Here is a 17,104-nt window from a genome sequence, read left to right on the forward strand (position 1 = left end):
ATGGGATCCAAGGGGCTGTTGCCTTGTGGATCCAGAACTGGCTTGCCTGCAGAAGGCAGAGAGTGGCTGTGGAGGGGTCTTTCTCTGCATGGAGGTCAGTGACCAGTGGAGTGCCCCAGGGATCTGTTCTGGGACCCTTGCTGTTTGTCATTTTCATAAATGACCTGGATGAGGAAGTGGAGGGATGGGTTGGTAAGTTTGCTGACGACACCAAGGTAGGTGGTGTTGTGGATAGTTTGGAGGGATGTCAGAAGTTGCAGCGAGACATAGATAGAATGCAAGACTGGGCGGAGAAGTGGCAGATGGACTTCAACCCGGATAAGTGTGTGGTGATCCATTTTGGCAGATCCAATGGGATGGAGCAGCAGTATAAAATGAAGGGTACCATTCTTAGCAGTGTAGAGGATCAGAAGGACCTTGGGGTCCGGGTCCATAGGACTCTTAAATCGGCCTCGCAGGTGGAGGATGCGGTCAAGAAGGCGTATGGCGTACTAGCCTTCATTAATCGAGGGATTGAGTTTAGGAGTCGGGAGATAATGCTGCAGCTTTATAGGACCCTGGTTAGACCCCACTTGGAGTACTGCGCGCAGTTCTGGTCACCTCATTACAGGAAAGATGTTGAAGCCATTGAAAGGGTGCAGAGGAGATTTACAAGGATGTTGCCTGGATTGGGGGGCATGCCTTATGAGGATAGGTTGAGGGAGCTTGGTCTCTTCTCCCTGGAGAGACGAAGGATGAGAGGTGACCTGATAGAGGTTTACAAGATGTTGAGGGGTCTGGATAGGGTGGACTCTCAGAGGCTATTTCCAAGGGCTGAAATGGTTGCTACGAGAGGACACAGGTTTAAGGTGCTGGGGGGTAGGTACAGGGGGGATGTCAGGGGTAAGTTTTTCACTCAGAGGGTGGTGGGTGAGTGGAATCGGCTGACGTCGGTGGTGGTGGAGGCAAACTCGTTGGGGTCTTTTAAGAGACTTCTGGATGAGTACATGGGATTTAATGGGATTGAGGGCTATAGATAGGCCTAGAGGTGGGGATGTGATCGGCGCAACTTGTGGGCCGAAGGGCCTGTTTGTGCTGTGGCTTTCTATGTTCTATGTTCTAACTCTCCCTAGCGACTACCCTTGCCAATTTGATTAATCCAGTCTATGTGCATATTAAATCATCCCTGGCTTTAACCGTAGCTTTCTTACAGGCCCCCAGTATTTCCTACTTTATACTGTGCCCCACTGTGGAACTACTGTTTGGGGATCTATGGATTACTCCCACCAGAGACTCCTTTCCTATACAATTTCTTATTTCTACCCAGACTGATTCTATCTCTTGGACTCCAGAGTTTATATCATTTCTCACTACAGCACTGATCTCTTCCTTCACTAGCAGAGCTACACCACCTCCTTTTGCTTTCTGTCTGTCCTTCCGAAATATTGAGTACCCTTGGACATTCGAGCGACACAGTGACAGAGTGGTTAGCACTGCGGCCTCACAGCGCCAGGGACCCGGGCTCAGTTCTGGTCTTGGGTCACTGTCTGTGTAGAGTTTGCACGTTCTCCCCGTGTCTGCGTGGGTTTCCTCCGGGTGCTCCGGTTTCCTCCCACAGTCCAAAGATGTGCGGGTTTGGTGCATTGGCCATGCTGAATTGCCCCTTAGTGTCAGGGGGACTAGCTAGGGTAAATGCATGGGGTTACAGGGATAGGGCCTGGGTGGGATTGTGGTCGGTGCAGACTCGATGGGTCGAATGGCCTCCTTCTGCACTGTGGGATTCTATGATATTTCTATGATATTCAACTCCCAGCCCTGGTCTCCTTGTAACCATGTCTCTGTAATCTCCACCAAATCATACCCCATTTGTCACTATTTGCGCTGTTGTTCTGAATGCTTTGTGCATTCAGACACAAAGGCCAGAATTTTACCGTTCCGCCCGCCACGGGAATCGGAGCGGGCGGGCGAGGGGCGGACCATGGAAAGGTCCGTTGACCTCGGGCGGGATTTTACAATTTCGGAGAAGCGAGCCTGGAAAATCCCACCCAAAACCTTTAAGTGTGTTCCATGATCAAATTTCCCTACTCTTGTACAAATTGACGTTCGCAGTTGCTGTCCCTTCCTTTTATTATCCGGTAACAATCCATCTCATCCCTAACCTTCTCCTTTCATTTTGGTTTTCTAATTTTCCATGCAGCTGAACCCTTCCCATAAGACCATAAGACATTGGAGCAGAATTAGGCCACTCGGCCCATCGAGTCTGCTCCGCCATTCAATCATGGCTGATATTTTTCTCATCCCCATTCTCCTGCCTTTTCCCCATAACCCCTGATCCCCTTATTAATCAAGAACCTATCTATCTCTGTCTTAAAGACACTCAATGACCTGGCCTCCACAGCCTTCTGTGGCAAAGAGTTCCACAGATTCACCACTCTCTGGCTGAAGAAATTCCTCCTCATCTCAGTTTTAAAGGATCGTCTCTTCAGCCTGAGGTTGTGCCTCTGGTTCTAGTTTTCCCAATTGGGGAAACATCCTCTCCACATCCACTCCATTTAATTTAACTCGACATGCAGTCACGGAAAATGATAACCCAAGGCCAGGGTGGTTCTGAAATGTCCTCCTCCGATGCCGGAACAGGACATTCTCACCCAGAGCCCGGGGGTGCGGAGCTCGGAGCTGAATCCTACCTTGCTAAAGTCTTTATGTCAATCTTGTAGGTCTTTATGAATCCCATATCCTCAGCCATACTCAACACAACCTGGAATCAGAAGAAACAGATCCACATTAATAACAAGGAGCATTGAGAGAGGGGAGCTGCCAGTCTACCCCCACTGTACTGGCACCTTCCAATTCCCACCTGTAACCGAGCCCGGAAGGGTCAGGAATCCTCATCGGGAAACCGGGGGCCATTCCCTCGGCTGGAGAGCGGTGAGCACGTGGAACTCACTGTCACATTAAATGGTGGAGTGGTTGGCACTGCTGCCTCACAGCGCCAGGGACCCGGGTTCGGTTCCCAGCTTGGGACACCGTCGGTGCGGAGTTTGCACGTTCTCCCCGTCTCTGCATGGGTTTCTTCCGGGTGCTCTGGTTTCCTCCCACAGTCCGAAAGACGTGCTGGTTAGGTGGATTGGCCGTGCTAAATTCTCCCTCGGTGTACCCGAACGGGCACCGGAGTGTGGCGACTAGGGGATTTTCACAGTAACTTCATTGCAGTGTTAATGTAAACCTACTTGTGACACCGATAGATAAACTAAAATAAACTGAAGAAGCTGGAATTTATTCATGAGCAGGTCAAAATATTGAATAAGGCAAAAACAATTGAATCCATTCTTCCCTCTGCTTCACCCCTCCTTCCTTCTCCTCTCCCACCTTCTTCCCTGACTCCATCCATCCTTCAAGGTGCAATGAGAAAGTGCACCTGGATGTCCTCAGGCTGGCATGGACAAGATGGGCCAAATGGCCTCCTTCAGTGTTGTAACTTTTTTATTCATTCGTGGGACATGGGCGTCGCTGGCTGGCCAGCATTTGTTGCCCATCCCTGGTTGCCCGAGGGCAGTTCATTGTCAACCACATTGCTGTGGCTCTGGAGTCACATGTAGGCCAGGCTGGGTAAGGACGGCAGATTTCCTTCCCTGAAGGACATCAGTGAACCAGATAGGTTTTTCGGACAATCGACAATGGTTTCATGGTCATCAGTAGATTCTTAATTCCAGATATTTTTTATTGAATTCAAATTCCACCATCTGCCGTGGCGGGATTCAAACTCGGGTCCCCAGAACATTCGCTGAGTTTCTGGACTACTTCTGAAGTCATGTTGGAGTTGTAGAGAACTTTGTCGAGGCCACAGCTGGAGCACTGTGTGGAGTTCTGGTCGCCACATTATAGGAAGGACGTGATTGCACTGGAGGGGGTGCAGAGGAGATTCACCAGGATGCTGCCTGGGATGGAACATTTAAGTTATGAGGAGAGGTTGGGGAGGCTGGGATAGTTTTCATTGGAGCAGAGAAGACTGAGGGGCGACCTGATCGAGGTGTTCAAGATTATGAGAGACATGGGACAGAGTGGATAAGGAGCAGCTGTTCCCTTTAGTTGAAGTGTCAGTCATGAGGGGACATAGATTCAATGTCGGTGCAGGAAGTTAGGGGGGGGATGTGAGGAATAACCTTTTTTACCCAGAGGGTGGTGAGGGTCTGGAATGCGCTGCCTGGGAGGGTGGTGGGGGCGGGATGCCTCACATCCTTTAAAAAGTACCAAGATGAGCACTTGGCACATCATAACATTCAGGGCTATGGGCCAAGTGCTGGCAGATGGGATTAGGTGGGAATTCAGGTGTTTCTAATGAATCGGTGCAGACTCGATGGGCTGAAGGGCCTCTTCTGCGTTGTATGATTCTATGATTCTATAAAGAAGACAATTGAGATAGCTCTATCATTGGATAATGCAGAGATAGGAGCTTCAGAACAACAGGGGATGTCAGATAACAGTGTCGTCTGATTGGGGGGGAGGGGCCTCAAGCAACATCCATTTCCCAACTGAGAGTGATGGTATTGGTAAAATATCCCAGAATCCCTTTCAGAGGTGGAACCCGAGTTGCCTCACCAGGCAGTCAAGGAAGATAGAGACAACCTTCAGACTTCAAGGTAGCATTTTCCAGAAGGTTGCAGGTGCCAAATGGTGGACTATCGCAAGTGCTGCAGAAGACCTCAATTGAGGCACAGTGGCACAGTGGTTAGCACTGCTGCCTCACAGCGCCAGGGACTGGGGTTCGATTCCTCGGGTCACTGTCTGTGTTGAGTTTGCATGTTCTCCCCGTGTCTGCGTGGGTTTCCTCCGGGTGCCCTGGTTTCCTCCCACAGTCCAAAGATGTGCGGGTTAGGTGGATTGGCCATGCTAAATTGCCGCTTCGTGTCAGGGGGACTAGCTAGGGTAAATGCATGGGGTTATGGGGATAGAGCTTGTGGTCAGTGCAGACTCGATGGGCTGAATGGCCTCCCTCTGCACTGTAGCTTCTCTATGATTCTGTAAGATAGGGATGGTCAAAATGGGTGCTATTTCGAGAAAAGGCCAAAGCCAAAACTGAACCGTACCTTGTATGTTTGCCCAAAACCAGGTAAAGAGGCGATGTATTTAAATCAGCAAAGGCTGCCCCCAGAATGGTGGAGTTGTTAGTAAATGGTCACTCGTTAAAAATGGAAGTGGATATGAGGCCTCCATAATTGGGGAGCAAACTTACAATCACCTTTGGGCTGATATTCAGCTCCTGAACTTCGAAGACACAATGGCCAGTCTGGCCAGCTACACGGGGCCAGATAAAGAGCACTGCAGTGACCCGAGTGACTGACAGACAACAGTGAGCTCCACTTCCACTCATCATTAGAACCTAGAGCTTCAGGTTTCCAGGTGTCCAGATCACCAACAACCTGTCCTAGTCCCTCCATGCTGATGCTATAGTTAAGAAAGCCCGCCAACCCGGTGGCAGGGATCCGGGTTCGATTCCCGGCTTGGGTCACTGTCTGTGTGGATTCTGCACATTCTCCCCGTGTCTGCGTGGGTTTCCTCCAGATGCTCTGGTTTCCTCCCACAGTCTGAAACACGTGCTGGTTAGGTACATTAGCCATGCAAAATTCTCCCTCAGTGTACCCGAACAGGGGCCGGAGTGTGGCGACTAGGGGATTTTCACAGTAACTTCATTGCAGTGTTAATGTAAGCCTACTTGTGATACTGATGAATAAACTTTTAAAACTTTAAACAATGCCTCTACTTTCTCAGGAGGCTAAGGAAATTTGGCATGTCCACTACAACTCTCACCAACTTTTACAAATGCACCATAGAAAGCATTCTTTCTGGTTGGTATGGCTCCTGCTCTGCCCAAGACCGCAAGAAACTACAAAAGGTTGTGAACAAAGCCCAGTCCATCACTCAAACCAGCTTCCCATCCATTGACTCTGTCTACATTTCCCGCTTCCTTGGCAAAGCAGCCAGCATAATCAAGGACCCCACGCACCCCGGAATTCTCTCTTCCACCTTCTTCTGTCAGGAAAAAGATACAAAAGTCTGGGGACACATACCAACCAATTTAAGACCAGCTTCTTCCCTGCTGCCATCAGATTTTTGAATGGACCTATCTTGCATTAGGGCAGCAAGGTGGCACAGTGGTTAGCACTGCTGCCTCACAGCGCTAGGGACCTGGGCTCGATTCCTGGCTTGGGTCATTGTCTATGTGGAGTTTGCACATTCTCCCTGTGTCTGCGGGGGTTTCCTCTGGGTGCTCCGGTTTCCTCCCACAGTCCAAAGATGTGCAGGTTAGATTGATTGGCCATGGTAAATTAATCCTTAGTGTCAAGGGGATTAGCAGGGTAAATACTTGATGTTACGGGGATAGGGCCTGGGTGGGATTGTGGTTGGTTCAGACTCAATGGGCCAAATGGTCTCCTTCTGCACTGTAGAGATTCTATGAAATTAAGTTGATCTTTCTCTACACCCTAGCTGTGACTGTAACACGACATTCTGCACTCTCTCCTTTCCTTCTCTATGAACAGTATGCTTTGTTGGGCATGCGCCATGTGTATCTCCAATTTAAATTGGACGAGCCTTCCCAGAAGTGCATGACATGTAATACGCACTAGGGCCAATACAAGGGCATTTGTCTGCCTTTTGGATTCTTGGCTGCGTGCACCATTTTTCAATGGACCATGGAGGACACACTCCAAGGGTTACCTCAGGTAAGGGTGTACCTGGGCAACGGCTTGGTCACAGGAACCTCAGAATGCGAACAATCTTGCAAACCTGGAAGAGGTCTTACGGCAATTTTCAGAGGTCAAGTGCACCTGAAAGGGGAAAAATGTGTCTTCCAAGCAAGTGCGGTGACCTGGGCGATCAGATGGATAGCAAGGACCTCAATCTGGTGGAGGACAAAGTGAGACCATTAAGAAGGCGCCAACTCCAAGGAACCTCATGGACATGAAATTCTTCCTGGGGTTAGTGAATTATTCCAGGAAATGTATTCCTAATTTCACTTCCTCATTGCCCCCCCCCCTTGCATCCCCGACTACGGAAATATCAAAGGTGGTTTTGAGGGGGGGGGAGCTGCAGCTGGAGGTTTTCAACAGCGTTAACCAGAAACTTTTGTCCTCTCATTTATCCGCCCACTTTGACCCTAAAAAGAACCTTCTCTGGACATGTGATGCTTCCCCTTATGAGGTTGGGGCAGTACTGGTACATCGCTGGAGAGATGGAGTGGAGAAGCCGAGTGTGTGTGTATGCATCTCGGACCCTTTGGGACACTAAGCAGTTATTCCCAGATCGAGAGGAGGGTTTGGTAGTTGCCGTTAAAAAAAATCCATCAATACATCTACTGTTCCTTGATGGCGCACTCAAACAAAGAACAATACAGCACAGGAACAGGCCCTTCGGCCCTCCAAGCCCGCGCCGCTCCCCGGTCCAGGATTGAATCCTGAATCCAGGATCCCCACCCAATTTTCCAGCCTATCTACATCCTAATATCCTATCCACCGAGCTGTCCCTCACAGCTACGATGCTTTGTTCATCACAACCTATTAACTCACCCCCACCCCCCCATTCCAGACCATGTGATCTCCAGGGAGAGGCGAAAACCCAGAGTGAAAAACCCCAGGGCCAATATGGGGAAAAAAAATCTGGGAAATTCCTCTCCGACCCCCTGAGGCGATCGAAACGAGTCCAGGAGATCACACTGGCCCTGATCGGAAAATGCTTCCCAACCCTATTCATTTCCACTTCCACGAACACCATATGAATTCCCTGCCCCCGAGACAGGTTCCCAACTATCCGCAGTCTCGCTCTGTACTGGCACCAGCAAGATGATCATAGAATGAAGCCTTGAAACGAGAAACAAAGAACAATTAGCCCGCGCCGCTCCCTGGTCCAAACTAGACCACTCTTTTGTATCCCTCCATTCCCACTCCGTTCATATAGCTGTCTAGATAAGTCTTAAACGTTCCCAGTGTGTCTGCCTCCACCACCTTGCCCGGCAACACATTCCAGGTCCCCACGACCCTCTGTGTAAAATATGTCCTTCTGATATCTGTGTTAAACCTCCCCCCCGTCAGATGCTGCCTTGATGAGAAAGGCAGTCACTCTTACATCATCTTAACTCATGCCTACAGCCATGTGACAAATTCTGATACATTTTATTTGTATCTTCATCACAATTCAGCACTTTCTGACATGACGATTTTACAGAGAAACAATTATCTATCTGTATATCTCTATACACAGTGGTTAGCACTGCTGCCTCACAGCACCAGGGACCCGGGTACGATTCCCAGCTTGGGTCACTGTCTGTGTGGAGTTCAGTACATGTTCAGTACATGTGCAGTTTGTACATTCTCCCCGTGTCCGCGTGGGTTTCCTCCGGGTGCTCCGGCTTCCTCCCACAGTCCAAAGATGTGCAGGTTAGGTTTATTGGCCATGCTAAATACCCCTTAGTGTCAGGAAGACTAGCTAGGGTAAATTCCTGAGGTTATGGGGATAGGGCCTGGGTGGGATTGTGGTCGGTGCTGCCTCGATGGGCCAAATGGCCTCCTTCTGTACTGTGGGATTCTATGATTCCGTTCTGCCTCACGCACTTAACTACTTTCCCTTCCAATGGATCGAATATTATTTGCTTTGACTGCACCTTGTGATAGGAAGTTCTCCATTCTTGTCAGTCTCTGGGTAGAGAATAAATCTTTTGTGTTGAGTAATGGGCAAGGACAAAGAACGATGGACCTGCATTTCATTCCTTTCTTTCACCGGATGTGGGCATCCCTGGCTGGTCAGCATTTATTGCCCATCCCTAGTTGCCCCTGGAGGGCAGTTGGGAATCAATCACATTGCTGTGGCTCTGGAGTCACATGTAGGCCAGACCAGGTAAGGACGTCAGATTTCCTTCCCTAAAGGACATTAGTGAACCAGATGGGTTTTTCCGACAATGGTTTCATGGTCACCATTACTGAGACTAGCTTTATATTCCAGATTTATTAATTGAATTACAATTCCACCAGCTTCTGTGGTGGGATTTGAACCCATGTCCCCAGAGTATTAGCTTGGAGCCTCTGGACCGCTAGTCCAGTGATAAGACCACAGCACCACCACCACTACCCCAGCAATAAGCTTACCATGGTCGTGTCTTCTTCAGGAATCGACCGCGGTGTGAAGAAGAGTTTGGAAAAGTCTTCGTGAATCTCATCAACGCGTTGTATGCCATATCTCAGCAATTTCATCACCTCCTCGTTTGTTACCTGTATTTAACACAAGACCCATTAACAACAGGAAAAGCTCGCTCGGCCCAACAGGAATGCCCCTCGTGAGTCCACGACCTTTGCGGACTCAACCCTTTCTCACTCCAAGAACAGCTGACCTAGCCGGCCTCCCCATCCTCCACCCTCTACAGATTTCCGTTCATCCAAAGATCAGCAGCCCTGAAGTTGCAGCAGGTCCCACCCGGGGACGCACACAGTTACATCAGCTCCAGCTCAGGGAACGCCCAGAGTTTTGAATTTTCATCCTTCATATCTTTTCCCCTATCTCGGTAATCTCCTTCAGCCCTCCAGTCATGGGAGGTACCTACACTCCTCCATTCTGCCCTCTTTCACTGCACGTGGTGAATCAGAACTGAAGGGATGCCGCACTGTTGGTGAGACTGAACAGAGAGTGCAGTACTAACTCTCCGACAGTGCAGCACTCCCTCAGTACTGACCCTCTGACAGTGCGGCACTCCCTCAGTGCTGACCCTCTGACAGTGCAGCACTCCCTCAGTACTGACCCTCTGACAGTGCGGGACTCTCTCAGTACTGACCCTCTGACAGTGCAGCACTCCCTCAGTACTGACCCTCTGACAGTGCGGCACTCGCTCAGTACTGACCCTCTGACAGTGCGGCACTCCCTCAGCACTGACCCTCTGACAGTGCGGCACTCCCTCAGTACTGACCCTCTGACAGTGCGGCACTCCCTCAGTACTGACCCTCTGACAGTGCGGCACTCCCTCAGTACTGACCCTCTGACAGTGCAGCACTCCCTCAGTACTGACCCTCTGACAGTGCGGCGCTCCCTCAGCACCGACCCTCTAACAGTGCAGCACTCCCTCAGTACTGACCCTCTGACAGTGCGGCACTCCCTCAGTACTGACCCTCTGACAGTGCGGCACTCCCTCAGTACTGACCCTCTGACAGTGCGGCACTCCCTCAGTACTGACCCTCTGACAGTGCGGCACTCCCTCAGTACTGACCCTCTGACAGTGCGGCACTCCCTCAGTACTGACCCTCTGACAGTGCGGCACTCCCTCAGTACTGACCCTTTGACAGTGCGGCACTCCCTCAGTACTGACCCTCTGACAGTGCGGCACTCCCTCAGTACTAACCCTCTGACAGTGCGGCACTCTCTCAGCACTGACCCTCTGACAGTGCAGCACTCCCTCAGTACCTACCCTCTGACAGTGCGGCACTCCCTCAGTACTGACCCTCTGACAGTGCGGCACTCCCTCAGCACTGACCCTCTGACAGTGCGGCACTCCCTCAGTACTGCCCCTCTGACAGTGCGGCACTCCCTCAGTACTGACCCTCTGACAGTGCGGCACTCCCTCAGCAGTGCCCTGTGTGTGTCAGTTTGGATTATTCTTCAATAAAGTAAGAAGTCTCACAACACCAGGTTAAAGTCCAACAGGTTTATTTGGAATCACAAGCTTTCGGAGCGCTCGTAATTCATCAGGTGAGTGGACCTGTGGATGATGAAGGGGCAGCGCTCCGAAAGCTCGTAATTCCAAATAAACCTGTTGGACTTTAACCTGGTGTTGTGAGAATTCTTACTGTGCCCACCCCAGTCCAACGCCCATCTCCAAACCCTGGTCTTCAACAGGTAAACACGGATAAACAACAGATTCAACACGGATGCCATCATCTCACGTGAGAACACCATCTACCAGGTACACGGTACCTACTCTTGCAACTCGGCCAACGTTGTCTACCTGATACGCTGTAGGAAAGGATGTCCCGAGGCATGGTACATTGGGGAAACCATGCAGACGCTACGACATCGGATGAATGAACACCGCTCGACAATCACCAGGCAAGACTGTTCACTTCCTGTGGGGGAGCACTTCAGCAGTCACGGGCATTCAGCCTTGGATCTTCAGGTAAGCGTTCTCCAAGGCGGCCTTCACGACACACGACAGCGCAGAGTCGCTGAGCAGAAACTGATAGCCAAGTTCCGCACACATGAGGACGGCCTAAACCGGGATGTTGGATTTATGTCACATTATCAGTAACCCCCACAGCTTTCCCCCTGATCTTGCAGAATCTTGGAGTTTAACGCGGACAAGTGTGAGATATTGCACTTTGGAGGGACAAACCAAAGTAGAACGTACAGGGTAAATGGTAGGACTCTGAAGAGTGCAGTTGAACAGAGGGATCTGGGAATACAGGTACAGAATTCCCTAAAAGTGACGTCACAGGTGGATAGGGTCGTAAAGAGTGCCTTTGGTATATTGGCCTTTATAAATCGGAGTATCGAGTATAAAAGTTGGAGTGTTATGGTAAGGTTATATAAGGCATTGGTGAGGCCGAATTTGGAGTATTGTGTACAGTTTTGGTCACCTAGTTACAGGAAGGATGTCAATAAGATTGAAAGAGTGCAGAGAAGGTTCACAAGGATGTTGCCGGGACTTGAGAAGCTGAGTTATAGAGAGAGATTGAATAGGTTGGGACTTTATTCCCTGGAGCGTAGAAGATTGAGGGGAGATTTGATAGAGGTGTATAAGATTTTGATGGGTATAGATAGAGTGAATGCAAGCAGGCTTTTTCCGCTGAGGCTAGGGGAGAAAAAAACCAGAGGGCATGGGTTAAGGGTGAAAGGAGAAAAGTTTAAAGGGAATATTAGGGGGGGCTTCTTCACGCAGAGAGTGATGGGAGTGTGGAATGAGCTGCCGGATAAAGTGGTAAATACGGGGTCACTTTTAACATTTAAGAAAAACTTGGACGGGTTCATGGATGAGAGGGGTGTGGAGGGATATGGTCCAAGTGCAGGTCAGTGGGACTAGGCATAAAATGGTTCGGCACAGACAAGAAGGGCCAAAAGAAATCATAGAAACCCTACAGTGCAGAAGGAGGCCATTCGGCCCATCGAGTCTGCACCGACCACAATCCCACCCAGGCCCTACCCCCACATATTTACCCACTAATCCCTCTAACCTACGCATCCCAGGACTCTAAGGGGCAATCTGAGCTGTAATTTTCTATGGTTCTATGGTTCTATGGTAATCTCACTAGCTGTTCTGTTTGGAGACAATACACATCTCTTTAACCTGTGTTGAATGCTCCCTCCACCCACATTGTCTGTACCTTTAAGACCTGGCTGGCTGTAGAGATTCGCATTCTAATTAGTATTCTTGTAACTTGATTTCTGTGTCTGTGCACTGTTGGAGAACAGATATCCACTCCATCTGACGAAGGGGCAGCGCTCCGAAAGCTTATGGTATTTGCTACCAAATAAACCTGTTGGACTTTAACCTGGTGTTGTGAGACTTCTTACTGTCTTCAAGAGATAAACACAGAGAGAAATACGCAGAAGTACGCTCACCTTCATGTGGTACATCATCATTTCATTGGCCAGGTGACTCCTGTACTGCGCTTCATTGACTTTCTTGTACAGCAGTGACTGGGTAGAGGGAAAGAAATGAACAGGAAATCAATGGCCCTCTCGCTAATTCCAAAGAAATGCAATCAAACATTCACAGTTTATTCCCTCGTTTATTCTGCCCACCGTTCAACTCTGGTCTCTTTGAGCACACCTAAACACATCCCATCCAACGCCTGTGCGTAATCGTCCTATCTGAGAAACTTACTACTCTTGAGGAGGCCATTCAGCCCAAATGCTAGCTCTTTGAACAAGCCATCAGTTTTGTCCCCATTCCCCTGCTCTTTTCCCCATTGCCCTGCGATTTCCTGCTTCATTTTCAAGTGTTTTTGCAATTTCAATTTTGAAATGAACCATCGAGCCATAGAATCCCGACAGTGCAGAAGGAGGCCATTCGGCCCATCGAGTCTACATTGGCTGACAGAATACCTGCTTTTTTTATCCATTCATGGGACATGGGCGTCGCTGGCTGGCCAACATTTATTGCCCAACCCTAGTTGAGAGTCAACCACATTGCAGTGGCTCTGGAGTCACATGTAGGCCAGACCAGGTAAGGACAGCAGATTTCCTTCCCCAAAAGGACATTAGTGAACCAGATGGGTTTTTCCGACAATTGACAATGGTTTCATGGATAGATTCTTAATTCCTGATATTTTTATTGAATTCAGATTCCACCATCTGCCGTAGCGGGATTCGAACCCGGGTCCCCAGGACGTTAGCTGAATTTCTGGATTAATATCCTAGCGATAATACCACTGGGCCATCACCTCTCCCGACCTTACCCAGGCGCTATCCCCGTAACCCCATGCATTTACCACGGCTGCTCCATCTAACCAACACACCCTGGGACATTAAGGGGCAATTTCCCATGACCAATCCACCTAACCTGTGCAGCTTTCAGACTGTGGGAGGAAACTGGATCACCCGGAGGAAACCCACGCAGACACGGGGAGAATGTGTGAACTGCACATCTGGATGAAGATTGGCTAACTGCACGCAGGCGATGGTTTTTCGTTGGACTGGTACCGGGTCACGTGTGGGACAGAGCTGCAGAACGGGAGACACTGCTCTTAGATTCACACAAAGTCCGATTGTGGACAGCGGGACTCCGTGTGAAACATTAACTCTGTTCCTCTCGCCATGGAAGCTTCCAGACCAGCTGAGCTTATCCAGTATTTTCCATTTTGATCACAGTCATAGAAATCATAGAAACCCTACAGTGCAGAAGGAGGCCATTCGGCCCATTGAGTCTGCACCGACCACAATCCCACCCAGGCCCTACCCCCACATATTTACCCACTAATCCCTCTAACCTACGCATCTCAGGACTCTAAGGGGCAATTTTTTTTTTTAACCTGGCCAATCAACCTAACCCGCACATCTTTGGACTGTGGGAGGAAACCGGAGCACCCGGAGGAAACCCAAACAGACACGCGGAGAATGTGCAAACTCCACACAGACAGTGACCCGAGCCGGGAATCGAACCCAGGACCCTGTTGGCCAGCTGTGAAGCAGCAGTGCTAACCACTGTGCTACCGTGCCGCCCCGTGCCGCCGCCGTGCCGTCGAGGGGTTGGGGATCTCGATCCGCAGTGAAGGTTCCGGGAGGTGGGGAACGGGGCGGCGGGGGGGGGGGGGGGGGGGGGGGGGGGGGAGTGGTGATGATTGTAAACTGTTCCACACTGCTGCCCTGCACACAGAGACTGCCAGACACTCGAGCCAATTGCCCAGGGGGGCAGTGGGTTATCAGACTGGGAGAGTAAGATATTGGAGTGGGAGAATGGGATATTGGATTGGGGGAGAGTGGGATATCAGACTGGGAAAGTAGTCCGATATCACACTTCCCCAGTCCAATATCCCACTCCCCCAGTTCGATATCCCACTCCCCCAGATCGATATCCCACTCCCCCAGATCGATATCCCACTCCCCCAATCTGATATACCACTCTCCCAGTATGATATCCCACTTTCCCAGTCCGATATCCAACTCCCCCAGTCCGATATCACACTCCCCCAGTCTGATATCCCACTCCCCCAATCCGATATCCCACTCCCCCAATCCGATATTCCACTCCCCCAGTTCGATATTCCACTCTCCCAGCCTGATATCCCACTCTCCAAAACCGATATCCCACTCCCCAGTCCGATATCCTACTTCCCCAATCCGATATCCCACTCTCCCAGTCTGATATTCCACTCTCCCAGTCTGATATCCCACTCCCCAGTCCGACATGCCACACCTCAGTCCAATATCCCACTCCCCAATTTGGATATCCCACTCCCCCAGTTCGATACTCCACTCTCCCAGTTCGATATCCCACTCCACCAGTCCAATATCCCACTCCCCCAGTTCAATATCCCATTTCCCCAATCCAATATCCCACTCCCCCAATCCAATATCCCACTTCCCCAATCCGATATCCCACTCTCCCAGTCCGATATCCCATTCCCTGAGTCCGATATCCCACTCCCCCAGTTCGATATCCCACTCTCCCAGTCTGATATCCCATTCCCCTAGTTCGATATCCCACTCCCCCAATCCGATATCCGACTCCCCCAGTTCAATATCCCACTCCCCCAGTTCAATATCCCACTCCTCCAATCCAATATCCCACTCCCCCAGTTCAATATCCCACTCCCCCAGTTTGATATCCCACTCCCCCAGTTTGATATCCCACTCCCCCAGTTTGATATCCCACTCCCCCAGTTCGATATCCCACTCCCCCAGTCCGATATCCCTCTCCCCCAGTTCGATATTCCACTCCCCCAGTCCAATATCCCACTCTCCCAGTCTGATATCCCACTCCGCCAGTTCGATATCCCCCTCCCCCAGTTCAATATCCCACTCCCCCAGTCCGATATCCCAGTCCCCCAATCCGATATCCCACTCCGCCAGTTCGATATCCCCCTTCCCCAGTTCAATATCCCACTCCCCCAGTCCGATATCCCACTCCCCCAGTCCGATATCCCACTCCCCCAGTCCGATATCCCACTCCTCCAGTCCGATATCCCACTCCCCCAGTTCGATATTCCACTCCCCCAATCTGATATCCCACTCCCCCAGTTTGATATCCCACTCCCCCAGTCCGATATCCCACTCTCCCAGTTCGATATCCCACTCCCCCAGTCCGATATCCCACTCCCTCAGTCCGATATCCCACTCCTCCAGTTCGATATCCCACTCCCCCAGTCCAATATCCCACTCGCCCAGTCCGATATCCCACTCCCCCAGTCCAATATCCCACTCTCCCAGTCTGATATCCCACTCCGCCAGTTCGATATCCCCCTCCCCCAGTTCAATATCCCACTCCCCCAGTCTGATATCCCACTCCGCCAGTTCGATATCCCCCTTCCCCAGTTCAATATCCCACTCCCCCAGTCCGATATCCCACTCCCCCAGTCCGATATCCCACTCCCCCAGTCCGATATCCCACTCTCCCAGTTCGATATCCCACTCCCCCAGTTCGATATCCCACTCCCCCAGTCCGATATCCCACTCCCCCAGTCCGATATCCCACTCCTCCAGTTCGATATCCCACTCCCCCAGTCCAATATCCCACTCGCCCAGTCCAATATCCCACTCGCCCAGTCCGATATCCCACTCCCCAATCCGATATCAGAATGTGAATGATATCACATTCCTCTCCTGAATCTCCTTTCTGGCTAATTCTGTTTTTTAATATTGATGGTCAAATGGACCGGAATGTTCCAACTGTTCACGCAGTCGGGAATTTTCCCATCTCGCTGTAGTGAACGAAGATTTGGCGTGTCTCTAAATTCTCCGAACTCGCTGCAGCGGGAGCGTGGCGTGAAGGGCCGGTAAGGGCCGGTTTGGGTGTCACTGGCAGAGTTGGCCTCAGTACCCGCGGTACTCACATGGGAAATACTGATGCCGCAGTAGATGGAGAAAGCCAGAGCCAAATCTTCATCAAACTTGGTGAACCAGGGTCCGTTGATCTTGTTACACAATTCAGCCACTCCGACAATCTCTGTGGGAAAACAGCAGAGAGAAATTGCAATGTGAATGGGAGCACAACTCGGGCTTGGGACATGCTGACTATCAAAAATCACCCCATTCCTTCGCAAGCTGACCCTGGCATCCATCAGCTCCGAATCGGTGTAATATTGTAATACTTAGAAAAACGATAGGGACAGAGGAGATTCACCAGGATGTTGCCTGGGACGGAGCATTTGAGCTACAAGGAGAGACTGAATAGGCTTGAGTTGTTTTCTCTAGAGCAGAGAAGGATGATTGAGGTGTATAAGATTATGAGAGGTATGGACAGGGTGAGGAGGGAGCACCTATTAGCGGAGATGATGGTCTAGTGGTATTATCACTAGACTATTAACCCAGAAACCCAGCTAATGTTCTGGGCACCTAGGTTCGAATCCTGCCACGGCAGATGGTGGAATTTGAATTCAAAAAAGAAATCTGGAATTAAGAATCTACTGATGACCATGAAACCATTGTTGGAAAA

The 17,104-nt window shown here is 50.4% G+C and overlaps 1 protein-coding gene across 1 annotated transcript in view; it reads right to left on the minus strand.

Moving 5' to 3' along the window:
- pde2a (phosphodiesterase 2A) overlaps positions 1–17,104 on the minus strand; it is a 284,382-nt gene that overhangs the window by 67,983 nt on the left and 199,295 nt on the right. Inside the window, 4 exon segments of the mRNA XM_078222653.1 lie at positions 2,667–2,737; positions 9,117–9,239; positions 12,571–12,648; positions 16,503–16,615. Coding sequence (XP_078078779.1) covers positions 2,667–2,737; positions 9,117–9,239; positions 12,571–12,648; positions 16,503–16,615 — 385 coding nt within the window.

This window comes from Mustelus asterias, chromosome 10 (genome assembly GCF_964213995.1).
Source record: "Mustelus asterias chromosome 10, sMusAst1.hap1.1, whole genome shotgun sequence".
In the NCBI taxonomy this organism is placed as follows: Eukaryota; Metazoa; Chordata; class Chondrichthyes; order Carcharhiniformes; family Triakidae; genus Mustelus; species Mustelus asterias.